Source organism: Dicentrarchus labrax, unplaced genomic scaffold (assembly GCF_905237075.1).
Source record: "Dicentrarchus labrax unplaced genomic scaffold, dlabrax2021, whole genome shotgun sequence".
Classification (NCBI taxonomy): Eukaryota; Metazoa; Chordata; class Actinopteri; family Moronidae; genus Dicentrarchus; species Dicentrarchus labrax.
The window spans coordinates 305,001-320,323 of NW_026136704.1; the positions used below are offsets into that span (position 1 = coordinate 305,001).

At 43.8% G+C, this 15,323-nt stretch overlaps 2 protein-coding genes across 7 annotated transcripts in view; both read left to right on the forward strand.

Annotated features, from left to right (window-relative positions):
- Positions 1-747, forward strand: part of heatr5a (HEAT repeat containing 5a) — a 24,507-nt gene extending 23,760 nt beyond the window's left edge. For all 4 annotated transcript variants that reach the window (XM_051398861.1, XM_051398863.1, XM_051398864.1 and 1 more), the window contains one exon: positions 1-747. This exon is cut by the window's left edge and continues 1,810 nt beyond it. The gene's annotated coding sequence lies outside the window, so the exon portion shown is untranslated.
- Positions 748-2,769: 2,022 nt separating this feature from the next.
- hectd1 (HECT domain containing 1) overlaps positions 2,770-15,323 on the forward strand; it is a 32,082-nt gene continuing 19,528 nt past the window's right edge. For all 3 annotated transcript variants that reach the window (XM_051398857.1, XM_051398860.1, XM_051398859.1), the window contains exons 1-11: positions 2,770-3,011; positions 9,170-9,340; positions 9,735-9,884; positions 9,993-10,227; positions 12,320-12,547; positions 12,625-12,906; positions 13,057-13,327; positions 13,492-13,568; positions 14,031-14,129; positions 14,287-14,401; positions 14,688-14,862. In XM_051398857.1, the coding sequence (XP_051254817.1) occupies positions 9,745-9,884; positions 9,993-10,227; positions 12,320-12,547; positions 12,625-12,906; positions 13,057-13,327; positions 13,492-13,568; positions 14,031-14,129; positions 14,287-14,401; positions 14,688-14,862 (1,622 nt within the window). In that variant the 5' untranslated portion in view covers positions 2,770-3,011; positions 9,170-9,340; positions 9,735-9,744. The remainder of the gene's footprint in view (positions 3,012-9,169; positions 9,341-9,734; positions 9,885-9,992; positions 10,228-12,319; positions 12,548-12,624; positions 12,907-13,056; positions 13,328-13,491; positions 13,569-14,030; positions 14,130-14,286; positions 14,402-14,687; positions 14,863-15,323) is intronic.

A 15,323-nucleotide genomic window follows, 5' to 3' on the forward strand; every position in this document is an offset into this window, starting at 1 on the left:
CTTTGAAATAATTCTCTGTTTACTTCCTGGTTTAAGTCTGAAGTCGGCAGTAGAATGAGCTTCTTCCTCCTCTGTGGCTAACAGTGAACAGGGGTCAAAGGTCACGTCTTCCTTTTACCGAGTGAGTCTGAAAACAAACGAGCGATGAAAAACGTTTTTATGTTTTTTGTGTGAATTTGTTGGTTTTAATGTCGTCTGACAAATCACATGAAAACACAACCTGATTGTTATTATGTACGGCGGCCTGTGAGGGACAATTTTAGTCGTCAGCACTTTAGTTTAACAACACTACAATGTCACGTGTTATCGGTACCAACCCTCCACCTGGACCCCGTCTGTGTGCGGGTGGGAGGAAGTGAAGACAGAATGTAAGTTTGGGTTCATGTGAATGTTCATATCAGAGAAAATCTCAGTGTCAATCAAACACTGAAGATTTAGCTGCAATAGGTGTGTGAGCTCACCTGGCTCTGTGCACTGTACAGGTGAGCTGCAGAGTGTGTGTGAGCTCACCTGGCTCTGTGCACTGTACAGGTGAGCTGCAGAGTGTGTGTGAGCTCACCTGGCTCTGTGCACTGTACAGGTGAGCTGCAGAGTGTGTGTGAGCTCACCTGGCTCTGTGCACTGTACAGGTGAGCTGCAGAGTGTGTGTGAGCTCACCTGGCTCTGTGCACTGTACAGGTGAGACCCGAGTGAGTGAGTTAACATGTTGTTTTCTAACGGAATAAAAAAAACCTCATTTTCTTCTAATCCAGTTTCTGCTTGTCTTTATTTCTCCTGATGTAGTCTGACACATTCTGTAATCAGATTACAGTTACAGAAGAAAGATGTAATCGGATTACAGTTACATTTAGTAAAAATGGGGATTAGATTTTTTCTTTAAAAACAGAAGACCTGTTGTCTTTTAGAATTCATCCATACTGATTATTGATATTTGTTTTCTCTTGTTGTTATTTACATATTTGGTGTTGAAGTAATCCAAAAAATAACAGAAAGTAATCAAGTTACTTCAGTATTGTGATACTTGGATTAGGTTACTGACTACATTTTAGTTAGTGACTGTATCAGATTACATTTTTAATAAACAACACTAAATATATAATTGCTGAGTACGGGATAATAATGTCAACATGCATATAGAATGTGTATATATGTATTTATATATGTGTATTTATTAAGCAGTATATAAAGGGTTTATATGATTGTGTATCAAATAAAATTACATATTTAATATAATTATAGTAAATATGGTGTAAAAACCTGAGGATAACGTGAAAGCTGAGGTGTTGTCGTCTATAATTAATTAATTTGAATGAATTAATGAGTTTAATATTAATTCTAATTAAAAAAGAATGAGGGAAAGAATATTAGTTTATATCATGTCATGAATTTAAAGGTTAAACTGAACCAGTTGATTATGTTTTATGAGTTTATTATAGTGAATTGAGTCAGTGGCCTTCAGGTAAATATATAAATAATAAATAAATATTAATATATATGATGTAAAAATGTAGTTCACAGTTCTCCATGTTGTGTTGTTTGTTTGTTTGTTGTGAAACTTTCCCTTTGAACACAAACATGTTGCAGCGCCCCCTGACGTCAGCTGCAGCCCTCCAGGTGCTGCCTTCACGTACCGTCGTAAACCCCACAATGATAAAGAGGAAGCGTGATTCAGTAGTAGTTATAAATAAATAGAGGGAAATAAAATGGAGGCTGTTTGTGGGGCTAAAATATTTATCATATCAATGTTTATTATATCACATTAAATGAATAAGGAGCATAACAGGAGCTTTAAGGTCTGTACAGCGGTTCTGTATATAATAATATAACTGTACACTTTATAGTAAAGACATTTACCAACGCAGATCATACTGATTTTATTAACTATATTTTATTACTTGATCATTAATTTATCACACAGAGCAGCAGAAACAGGTATTAATACAACTGAAGAAGAAAATAACAGATAGAAGTTAGAAGAAAAACTAATAAATAATTCTAATTATTAATTAATAAAGTAAATATGAATATCACCCTCCAGTGGAACAAGGCGGTTCCCAGCCTGCAGGTCCGGAGGGTCGGAGGCCTTGTTGAAGAATCAAACACACACACAGTGTAATGGTATTAGCCTCACTGCCCAACACTGTAATCCAAAAGTCACAGAAAGTAATCAAGTTACTTTAATATTGTGATACTTGGATCAGATTACTGGCCACATTTTTAATTAGTAACAGAATCAGATTACATTTTTAAAGTTACCCAGCCCTGATGGTTAGATATTACTTACTGAGCAGAGGGAGAAGGTGTTAAGAGTATATTTAGTTCAGTAACTACGTTGATGTTATTTGCTGCTTCAGCTTTGTTTTGATGAACACTGCGTTCTCATGTCCTTACAATATGAAAGGATTTACTACAGAGAACAACCAGAATCACCCTGATGTGAACACAGATATTGAATATTAATCGGCTGAAGCTTGAAGGGGACAAACTCTCTGATCACAGCTGGTTGAATGTGAGTATTTGCTGGTTTTCAGTGTTGTAACAGCAGACTGGAGGTTGAACTGTTAATCGGACAAAACAAAGCATGAAAGGACACTGATGGGTTTTTTCACTGTTTTTTTTAATTAATTATTCCTCAATAAAACATACTTGACAAAACATTTCAAATAAAAATTGTTCCATAAATGAATAAATAAATAAAGATGTAAATGAATAAAGTAAATAAGTAGTGGCGTTTAGTATTTCCGAGCTCAGCAGCAGCTCCTGAACGCAGCAGCAGCAGTCGGCTCAGCTCTCCATTTCAGTCCGGTCTGTTCTGCGGTCGGTTCTGCGGTCTGTTCTGCGGTCTGCTCGCCGTCCACTCTGACCTTTTCTGGGCCGTTCTGAGGAAAATGGGAACGCCTTGATTAAACCCCGGCATCGGCGACAGATCGTGCTCTTCAGCCTCCAGTCGGACCCAGAAGATTAGAGCAACCCGCCGCTGCTGATCGTCTCTGAGCCGAACACAAAACACGGTGAGTGGCTCGTTCCGCTGGGGAACGCGACCCCCGGGCCGGCGTCGCTCGTGGCGTGTGTCCGCGGCTGCGCTGCGGCCTGTCGGCTCTCCCGGAACTCGAGTGCCGCGGCTCGCGTTTAGAGTCGGAGGCCGCGGATGTAGTTGGCTCATTAAGTGTACATTAACCCTACATTTACACACGTAGACCCCGGTGACACTCTCTTATTAGTGGGACAGTTAAATGGCGAGTGTTTCCTGTCGGTAATAAATACATTTTTATTACAGAAACCAGCTGTTATTTCAGCTAACGTTCAGCTAGCCGGCTAGCGCTCAGAGCAGCTAGCGCGGTGCTAGCCGGCTAACGGTAGCGCTTCGTTGTCGGTAATTAATCTCTGTGCTGGTAACAAACCATCACAGAACCACCGGGCTCCTGATTGTACGTCTGTGATATTTTCTGAGAGACACAGGCTGTTTTACAGGCCTGACAACAGCGCGCATCAGCGTTAGCATTAAAGCTAACAGCTAACGCTCAGAAACAGGCAGTAGCTGTGGCCGTGAAGCCGAGCGTGTGCCCGGCCGGACGGCGAGCTGGACGGATTAACGCCGCCACTAACGCCTCCTGCCAGATCCTCTTATGTCGGTCTGATGGAGTAACTGGACTCCTCATGGCGGACGGTGGAGGCTCGGTGTCATTCTCTGCTGGACTTTGTGACGGTGAAGTTAAAGACAAACAAAGGAGGTTTGTTCCTCACGACCAACACAAGACTGTCTCAGTGTGTGTGCGCCGACTGCGACTCTCTGCGACTCATTAATAACTTCATCAAGTTGATAAATACACCTGAACATATGGAGCACCCCCCCCTCCACACACACACACACACACACACACACACACACACACACACACACACACACACACACACACCAGCTGTTCTGGAGCTTTCTATCAGATCACACTGTCTTCATCCTCCGGTGTTTATATTTAAATGATCTGAAACCTTTAAACCTGGAAAACCTGGATATTAAGAGACTTATGGAAATGAATTACACTGATGAAATATCCTGTCAATAATATATACACACACACACATATATATGTGTGTGTGTGTGTGTGTGTGTGTGTCACCCCTCATTGTAAGTATTAGCTCAACTCTAAACATCTGAAGATTTTATATAAAATATTTCATTTGAGTCCAAGTAAATCAAATATTGAAGGTTGTGGTAACTTATATGATTGTACTAATTCAGTTAATTGAACTTAAAACTAGTAATTATATTACGCACACACATCAGCAGAATTTCTTCATGTTAACAGAATTTATCTGAATAATTTAAATGCAGCTTCTTTATACAAATGTTACCGCTTACTCAGGTTTTATTCCACTAAAGTAAATTATTATATTACCTGTCAGAACAGCTGAGGTAAAGGTTTGTAGTCTGTAGTCTTATCAGCGGCGGCGGGAAGCGAGCTAACATAGACGTAACTGTCCTGTAAACGCTGAACCTGAATCTTTAAGAAAGGAGGAATAAAACTGGGAAATGTGGAAACTAGGATAAAAAACATTTAAGAGTGGAAACAGTTTGCTGACTACAGATATTCTCACATATATTTCACAGAACATCTAAAGTGGAGCTGGATGATGTTCTCCAGTGAGACAATGCTGACAACCACCAGGGTGAATCTGACCTTTTGTGTCCACAGGGATCATGTGAGAGTAATCCTACAACTGTACACGGGTGATAAATGAGCCAACGTTAGCAGGCATGCTTAAAATCAATAATATATTCACTGAATTCATTCATTCAAATATATAGGATGCAAACTACCTGTGAGTGGACCCAACACAGTCTGAATACAGCTCATATTAAAGACTGGAGGATCTTTAGTTCAGCACAGATTGGTCATAATGTCACCCAGCAGCCATTTACCTTCTTCTTCTTCTAGTTACGGACAATAAAGTTTTTGTGTTCGTATTAAACTGGATGCTACAGTGGTGTATTGGTGCTGTTCTGGTCATATAGTCCAGTACTGTACACATATTCTATCAGTTTGATATTTTAGTCCAGTGAAAACTTTTCTTTGAGTTTAAAAATGGTAGCGAAACAACAAGTATCTGTTATTGAAGAGAGACGAGGGATACCCACTCAGAGACGGACGGTTACAGGTAACGAGTGTTCAGCTCGCCGTTTAACCGTTAGAAACATTTCCCCTCGAGTTCTACAAAGTGAACGACACAGATTGTGAATTTGGGGAAATTGTAACTGTTGTTGCATCGGTACTGGCTATCACCAGACACCATGACACCACACAGTGCTTTAAAAACAACTTCAGTGAGCTAACACAAACGGTTGTATAAGAAGTTTATCTGGATAAAAGTCTGTAAAATCAGCTCGTATCAGATAGAGAACGAGGCTAAACTCTGAGGAAGCGCTGTGTGCAAACATTGTTTCCTGATGCTCCAGCCGAGCTCAGTTGCAGGTGACGTTGTGTGTTTGCGCTCAGGTGAGAACGTGACCTGGTTTCCCTCTGGCGTCTGTGCTGCCGGTGCTGACCGAGGTTCATTGTGATCCAGTCTGTGTGTTTGAGAAACCTCAGCGTTGTGAAACGGCGCCCATTGTTCTACGAGTCACAATAAACGCCGCCTGAACCGGACTTTAAAGGGCCGAGCACACCGCCTGTTTGCTGCCCATCGCTGACCTCAATCTGGACTTAAAGTGGACACAAGACACCGCCACGGGTCAGACGAGTGAAAGCCAAACCCAGTGACTGCCGGTGGGTCAGCTACATGCAGTCCTGCTGTGGTCGCCGCGGCCCTGAGGGGGGAGGAGGAGGCAGAGGGGGGAGGCAGTTGGGGGAGGAGGTCAGGACGCTCTCTGGCAAGTTGTGATGATTAATCTGTTGATAAGAGGATCTGTCCCACGCAGCCTGTTTCTATCCAGACAGACAGACAGGCCGGTTGGCTTCAAATTAGACCCTAATCAACTTAGCCTGGACCCGTCGGACTCCCAGCATGCCGTGCTGCCGAACAGAGCTACTAGCCAGCTGCTGTGTTCCAGATATCCTGTAAAGTCGGGATAAACGTGAGCAGAGACGCCCTTTGACCTCGGCTCCACCTGGTTGTTAACGAGTAGACGATGAATCCTGCAGTTGTTTGGATCATCCAGGTCCTCTAATGGGAGAGGTTGCACGATCATAAAGTCAATAACTTTGGGTTTTGTACAGACATTTAATGACTTTTTTCATCAGCCAAGAACATAATGAGATGTTTAATGATGATGAAGATGTTGATGAAGATGTTGATTGATGTTGAGATGGTGGTTTGTATGTGGTTTAATAACAGCTGATTTTGATGTCTGTATGCGTTCTCTGCTCTCCTCCTGCGTTGTGGTCGGATCTTGATATGCAGATTAGGTAGAGGGAGAGAGCCGGCTGAGTCGTCTCAGGTTAAAGGAAACAACTTGAGATTCTCCAGAGGGTCCGCTATGACGTCCAAGCTGAGGGTCACGTGACACCAAAGGCGTCTGTTCAGTAGCATTGCTAAGCTAGCTCAACCTATATAACATTATTGAGTCTGATCTGAAAGAAATCTAATAGTTGTGTGTGTATAAACATATTAAAAATAATGAAACACTGGTTCTGCTGCTTTAAACTCTGGGAATAAATAAGCTCACTGGCCTTTTCTGGAGCTTTCAACAGCAGCTGCAGACAATATAGAAGATATATGAATACTATGGGATGCATTTAAAAGCTCTGGAACAAGAAGTAACCTGAAGTTAAGAATTATGTGCAACACAGAACTGGCATTTCCATTTCGTAACTTAATTGGTCGACGTTTTATCTCTGATTAAAATAACCTCAATCAAAAATAGACACTTTCTCTCTCACCTGTGGTGTTATTTATCCATGTAGACAGTTTTTTGTGTGAGTTGCAGAGTTTTATAGATATCGGCTGTAAAGACGTTAACCTGCCAACGTTGTTCATCTTCATCTTCAGTGCTGCTAGGTGAGCCAGCTAACGTTATAGCTCAGCTGAGGAGGAAGCCATTAATGTTTACATCCTGCGTCTCTCGCCCGTGAGTCTACGTGAACCTGCTAACAACAAGGTCTGTGGATTATCTGGAGTGAGCAGGTCATAGTTTGCACCATCTGATTGTTCTGATGATCCAACGAAGAGATTCATGTGTGGAGTCGTTCATCAGGTTGGAACAAAATGTGAAAGGTTTTCTAATACTTAAGAATTCATGGAAAGTTCAGGGGACCCAGGATGCCTCCCTGAGGGACTCCACAAAGTATTGACTATTGATTTAAGAAAATGTATAAATATAAATGTTTTTACGCCACCAAAACAATCTAAATGGATAGAAAGCGGTAAAGGGAAGAGGAAATGGTCCCGTTTTTAATTTGAGAAGCATTGTCACATACCATAATACCTTTTTAAAGGTTGGAAAGACTGCCGTGATATTTTTGTACAGATGTTTTTCAGACGCCGAGGATCATCAGTTGTCTGGACTCTGACCTCATTCTTAGCTCCCTGAAATCCTCCTGACCCAGCTCTCACACGCTGTGTGAGGTGATTATGCAACTTTTAACAAGAGAATCAGAGTTTATAAAGTGTCAACACTAGCTAATCTTATTGCTAACTAATAAGCTCCTGTTATTAGTCAGAATAAATCTGACTCTATATTGGCTTTGTTGTGCACCGGCGGCTCTTAATACTGCAGCCGCGACTTTCCAACATCTCTGAATGATGAAGAAATGTTTTTGTTTTATAACCACAGCAGTGGAGGACAGTTAGATTTAAGCAGTGTTTCCCAGGGGTCATTTATTTCTGCCAGTGTGCAGTAAATGATGTGTTCTGGAGGTGTTTTGTTCTCCAGAGGTCCATCCTGCTGTTACCGTAACTAAAAGCTCTTTATACTTGTTTCCTCCGACCGAGGACTCTTTGATCCTCCTGCCTCTGACAGTCAGCTGAGCACCGGTTTTTCATATCAAGGCACTTCAGATTTCCATATTGGCCGATTTCAGTCGACAGTGGAAGTTCTGTGGAAGTGTTGCAGCTCTGAATGCCAACCCACCGCTCCTGTCAGATGAAAGGCAGGGCGAGGTTTCGATTATCTGCAGTTTGAAAGGAAAACCACATCATAGCTCAGAGTCCTTGTGACGACAACATGGAGTTAAAGTAGCTCATCAGATCCTGAACACAGGCTGTGGGTTTGTTTAAACTGCAGTCGGTCTGTTCGAAAGGTTTTTCATAGTCACAGAAACTGATTTTATTAGGATTGTACCTATTTTTTTTTTTTTTTTATTTTTTTTAAAGCGTTGGCTGCAGGTGATTCTGTATGGTTCTTGTGTTCTGTTAGCGCCCTGTGAACTAAATAACCCGGATACAGGCTGATATAGAGCTGCAGGCCTGGAGGTTAGTATAACAGCCAATGGGATTGTTCCATTGGATTTTTGGATTATTACAGGAAATAATCTCTGTGGTGAACAAAGGTTTATGATACTGACACGTTTTTGTTCAGCAAGATAATCTTCCCAAAACGTGGAAATCTCTTAAGCTCGTGTTAACCACAGACCTTATGTCAGACAGCCAACTAAACACTTGCAGGAGAGGGAAGTGGACAAGCTAAAATGCTAACTCACTCCTTTTTAAAGCTTCGGCTGCTGGTCCTTTTCAAATGAGAACGAGTTGCAGGAATTATCCTCTGCCCTTTTACATTCACCCAGGAACAGGGAGGCGCTTCGGTATCAGTTTGTTCTGTTGAATAAAGACATATTAGATATTTTCACACTTTGATTAATCTGTCCTGATATTTATTCCTCCTGCTGTGCTACAAAAACAGTGGACATTATATAAATTCTACTTGATCATTCAGCAAACAGCAATAAATCACAGATCTTATTGTACGTATTCTTCTTCAGAAAGAGACTGAAGACACAATCTCAGACAGACGCTGAGGTTAATGAATTGTAGCTATTTAATTATGGGCTTAATGGGTATTTTACCAAGTTGGAACCGGATCAAAATGGACCCATATAAATAAGCTGTAGTGATCCAGGAATTACCCACTGCCCTGTATAAACGATGATTATCATTCTTATTGATTAAGGTAATTACCTCTTTCTCTGGTGTAACTTATTTAAATGTCTCCTTCTCTTCCTCTGTTTGTATGCAGGTGAAGAGACTACATGCCCCAGAAACCCCTGTGAGAGCGAGCGACTTCCCTCCTGCCTGCCCGCGTTTCCTCTCTCCCTCCGTCCGGTTGGTTGGATGAGTCCCAAACAGCGACGGAACTTAGAGCAGTGATTGGGCGCTGAGCCAGACCGGGTAGCCAACGGGGAGCCAGGTGAGAGGTCAGGTGATGCAAATGACTGTCAGGGCAGGAATAAGGTGGATGTAGATGGAGGATAGAGGTCAGTATCAGAGCAGCAGCTCTTCAGGCTCCACTCTCTGTGTTTATTTGGCCCAATGAACCAGATGTTGGCAGGTGTGGAGCATAAATTCAGAGTTGACCTGTGAAGCTGTTTTCTCTGAGCTAAACCATGCTAGTTAAGTTAGCCCCGTTGTGTGCAGGCTGTTATAAAGCACAATACATTGTTTGCAAGAGGTTAAATTCTTTATTAATGCTTCTAATGCTTGTATTTATCACTGTAACCATAAACAGTGTGTATATAGAAAGAATGGTGCATTTGTAATTCAAATGCTGCTCTTAAGCATTGTGTACTGAATGTCCCTTTTAGGCTAGCCATCATGGCGGACGTGGACCCAGACACCCTGCTGGAGTGGCTGCAGATGGGTCAGGGCGATGAGCGGGACATGCAGCTCATCGCTCTGGAGCAGCTCTGCATGCTGCTGCTCATGTCGGACAACGTGGACCGCTGCTTCGAGACGTGAGTTATTGATCGTTAAAGAAATCATCACCGCTATCGGTGATCTGAGGACGCTGAACTCACCGCTCCCTCCTCTTCTTCCCTCTTCCTCCTCCTCTCCCACTGCAGGTGTCCTCCTCGGACGTTCCTCCCAGCGCTCTGTAAGATCTTCCTGGATGAGAGCGCTCCAGATAACGTGCTGGAGGTCACAGCCAGAGCCATTACCTACTACCTGGACGTGTCTGCGGAGTGCACCCGGAGGATCGTGGGAGTGGATGGGGCCATCAAGGCGCTGTGCAACCGGCTGGTGGTGGTGGAGCTCAACAACCGGACCAGCAGAGACCTGGCCGAGCAGTGTGTGAAGGTAGGAAGACGTCAGAAGGACAGAATGATGTTTGTAGAGCACTGGGGGAGCTCTAACAACGGAATGTGGGCCTGAACCGAGTTCAAACGTGGTAGGGTTTCAGACTCATCCAACCCACTTCAGTGCTCTGTCTGAGGCAGCTGTGGCAAACTGCTGGTGTAAGAGCTCTTTCCTGCAGAGTCACACTCAACCCTGGGAATAAAGAGTTCCTTGCAGTATTTTAATAGGTTTCTGGGCTTTGGGACCACAAAAATGCCTTGAAATAACACAATGTACTATGTTGGTATGGCTGTGAGTTCATCCTGTCACCAGTACTGAAGTATGATTCAGAGAGTCAGGTTTGAGTAACAGATCAGTGAGTTTGTGAAGGTTTATCAGACTGAGGAGCTTTATGATCCTCTAATAGAGAATTTTATTAGGTCTGTCCCCTGAAAGTTCATACCTAGAGTTATTTTGTCAGTCGAATCTCTTTTCAGACGCACTTTAGTTTTTTAGCCCCGTCAATGTTCGCAGAGCTACAGCGAGTCTCAAAATGCCCATAAATGATCAGCCAGTAATAATACATTTATATAATTATGTCTTATTGCGATAATAATTAAATTAGCCAATAAATTATATTTTACTTTCTCTGACTGGAAATCTGATGTTCTCATGTCACAGATGACGAAGAAAGATGTAAGGAAGCTAAAACATGAGATTTATTTAGGCTCAGGTGCAGCGCTGAACTATCGGATTCCACTGACACAATTCATCCTGGATTTTACATCTGTGGGAAGTCATGTAGTCATTTTGTTGGTCGGCAGGTAAACTGTAGGAAGTCATTTAGGTCTCAGGTGAAAGATTTACTTCATGCAGCCCTGTTCTCTCCCTGATGAACGAGCTGTGAGTCTGACAGTGCAGGTCTGCTGCTGATCATCAGAGTGGCTGCTGCTCTCTTTATGTCCTCAGCAGGGGGAATGTGTCAAGGAGGCGGTTAACTGAGGCCAAAGCACGATGAGAACAACTGATCAGAGATCAGCCTGCTCCTGTGTTTCTGTTGAGTTTTGGAGCAGAGCCACACCACAGGCAGGAGATCCATAACCATGTGCTAGCCGACGTTTATTAATACACATCACAGGACAGACGCGGCCTTTATTCAGGCCTCGGTCTGTCTGTGTCTCATGTCTCAACACTGATCTGTCCTACTGATAGGGACTGTTTGTCCATCAGATCATATGTTTTTGTGTTGTCAGGTGCTGTTTGATCTCGGTTTGGTGCAGTAAACGGTCGAAATTGAGTATCTTCTTTGTCTTTGAGGAGGAAAACGTTGCTCCATTTCAAACTTTCCTTTAATTCTTGGCTTCTACTTTAGACTCAGTTCTAGGAATGTAATTGTGATTTAAATGAGTGAGATAAAGGATGAATCGTGATGCTCTTTTTCAACTGTGATTGACATCCTATCCTCACTGACATCAGTATCTGTATCATGGCGAAAAGACACGGCGTCCACAGGTTTAAGACTTTGAGGATGCACCATGTAGGGCTGTGGCAGTGATTTAGGGAGGCTCAGCAGCGCGGTATTACTTTGTAAGAGGCACAGCGGGGCAATATTTAATCTCACTACCTGCTTTTATTAATCTCCTGCCTCCTGTCTGTGTCTCTGTTAACTGGACACTTTCAGCTGCGAATTGGGTTAATTAGTGGAGTCTGCGTTTTGTTTCCAGAGCGACGTGACTGTGTGGTATTGTAATCCTGAGCTGTGAACTGAGGCGTATTGAATAGCGCTGCGTTTCAGACAGCGCTTCTTCTGGGTTGAATCCCTTCAGCATGGCTGCAGCTCCCTAAAGTAAAGCTCCTGTGTGTTTGCAAACAACACAGGAGTCGAGCTGTATCATGTAGTAGAAATGCAGCAAACAAAATAATATATATGCATTGTTTTGCACATTTTATACCTGAGGAATAAAAAGGATTCATTAATTTGATGAAGTAAATATAAGAGAAAATACATGGATTCAGGATTTTCAGAATTCAGTCTCGTGTAGTGAATTGTACTGAATGGTGAGTTGAGTTTATTGTTTCTTCCCTCGCTTTAATGTTTGTGTCTGTTGTCCAGGTGCTGGAGCTGATCTGTACCAGGGAGTCTGGCGCCGTGTTCGAGGCCGGCGGTCTGAACTGCGTGCTGAGTTTCATCAGGGACAGCGGCCATCTTGTTCACAAGGACACCCTGCACTCGGCCATGGCCGTGGTGTCCCGACTCTGCAGCAAGATGGAGCCTCAGGACTCGTCTCTGGAGACCTGCGTCGAGTCCCTGTCCAGCCTCCTCAAACACGAAGACCACCAGGTAACCACGGAGGAGTCGACGGTTTCTTCTTCAGCAGTTTGTGTTTCAGTACAACTAACCGACTTCCTGTCCCCCAGGTGTCTGACGGCGCCCTTCGCTGCTTTGCCTCGCTGGCTGACCGGTTCACTCGCCGCGGCGTGGACCCCGCCCCTTTAGCTAAACACGGCCTGACAGAGGAGCTGCTGTCCCGCATGGCGGCCGCCGGTGGCACGGTGTCGGGCCCCTCCTCTTCCTGTAAGCCTGGCCGGACCTCGACGGGCGCCGCCCCCTCGGCCCCGGACTCCAAACTGAGCAACCAGGTGTCGACCATCGTCAGCCTGCTGTCCACACTGTGCAGAGGGTCGCCGCTCGTCACGCACGTAGGTCGACACACCTCGAACACCAGAAACGTCAAAATACAAGAAAACAGAAGAATAATACGATTTTTTTAAGATGGATGACTTTTTCTTCAGATTTTACAGAAACTGTACAGCGTTGTCTAACATCCTCCCTTTCTCTCCCGCCTTCAGGACCTGCTGCGTTCGGCGCTGCCCGACTCGATGGAGTCCGCTCTGGGAGGAGACGAGCGCTGCGTGCTGGACACCATGCGGCTGGTGGACCTCCTGCTGGTGCTGCTTTTTGAGGGGCGGAAGGCGCTGCCCAAATCCACGGCGGGGTCGACGGGTCGGATCCCCGGCCTGCGACGCCTCGACAGTTCAGGGGAGCGATCGCACCGACAGCTCATCGACTGTATCCGCAGCAAGGACACTGACGCTTTGATCGACGCCATCGACACCGGAGGTAAGAACCCAGACACGACAGCGCTGTGGGAGACGTAGTTAGTGAAGATTATCCTCAATATTCCTCAACTCTGACATCCTGATGAATAGTATTTTTGTCACATCTTGTCTTTAGAGGTTGTTGTTTTGGGTGACACTAAGTAACCTCTCTGCTCTCTGTTGCAGCTTTCGAGGTGAACTTCATGGACGACGTTGGACAGACACTGCTCAACTGGGCTTCAGCTTTTGGCACACAGGAAATGGTATTAAAGAGACTCTGAGCTCTTCAACTTTAACTGACTCTTCTGTTGATTAGCCACATTAGCTGCTTGGATTTAGGTCCAGACTGAAAGTTAACCATTGGATGACAAGCTGTTAAATTGTGGTCCAGACATTCATGAGCTCCATAGGATGAATCTGTCCTAAAACCCTGAAATGAGTCAGCATTTTAGCGCCTCCAGTTCCCTCTCCTCGAAGTTGTAGGGTTCTTTAGTGACAGATTTTATGTCAGAGAATGAAAACCCACCGGTGAATGTTGAAGCTTTTACTACTGCTAACAAATGAGACTACAGACGTTACTCATTGGTCCGCCTTTACAGCCTCTTTTTGTTTATACTAATTATTCTAACTCAAACTTTACAACTTGACTCTCGTTCGGAGGTGTTTGTGTCTCCCGGCTGTAATTTCAGTTTTTGACCAACCACGTGTGTTTGTTGTTGTTCCAGGTGGAGTTTCTATGTGAGAGGGGGGCAGATGTCAACAGAGGTCAGAGGTCATCCTCATTACACTACGCTGCCTGTTTTGGACGACCTCAAGTAGCCAAGGTAACACGCACACACAGAGAGAGAGATCCACAGAGTGAACACAGCATCCAGCAGTCTGTCTGTGAAACATTCAGAGTTTGGTAACCAGCTCTCAACTAATGTCACACTGTGCTTTTAACATTTGATTGTGTGTGTGTGTGTGTGTGTGTGTGTGTAGACTCTGCTGCGTCACGGAGCCAACCCTGATCTGAGAGATGAGGATGGGAAAACTCCTCTGGACAAGGCCAGGGAGAGAGGACACACTGAGGTGGTGGCTATACTACAGTCCCCTGGTCAGTAAACCTATATACTGCTATAAACAATGTAAACAATCTGTTAACCCACAGAACAACCACAATGGCACAGCTGTTATCTCTTCAATAATGTTGGACTCATTAACTATAATTCCTCAGAATCTTAATATTGCTCCTTTTTAAATGTTCCCTGTCAAGCTCACAGTGTAGAAGCACCTCATATTTCTCTTCTACAGTAAACAAAATAGTTGTTATGTATTATAAGAGAGCGCGTACAGTGGGTGTGCTGAAGATATTAACGTCTGTGTGCGTGTGTGTTTTTCAGGAGACTGGATGTGTCCAGTGAACAAGGGAGACGACAAGAAGAAGAAAGATGTGAATAAGGAGGAGGAGGAGGGCAGCGAGCCCAAAGGAGACCCGGAGATGGCTCCCATCTACCTGAGGAGACTTCTGCCTGTTTTTGCACAAACCTTTCAGCAAACCATGCTGCCTTCTATTAGGTAAACGGACCCAGACGGTTCAGATAAACTCTGAATTCTAATCTTTATTCTAACAGACTATGTGCGCAAAATATTCAGAAAAAGACAATCTTACTACTAAATATTTCAGCTGTGCGTACAACGTGCTTTCCTTCTGGGTCTATACAGAACATTGTACAGTACGTCAATTACAAAATAAAGGTAATCTTTCCCCAGTTTTAATGTGAAGCTGCAGCAGGTTTTCGTTAGCAGTAACTTAATACAGCGTTTGTTCCAGCATCAGGTTCATTTCATTGTGAGAAGCTGAAATCATGATTGTGATTAATATTGGATTAATTGTGCAGCTGTATATTCTTTCATAATGTTTAACAGTGGGTGTGTTTGCAGCTCTGCTCCAGCACACAGAGCTGACTGTAAACAGGCAAACTGTGGTAGAAACCCCAAATGAGACGCATATTCCCAATGTCCAAAGAATGCTCCTA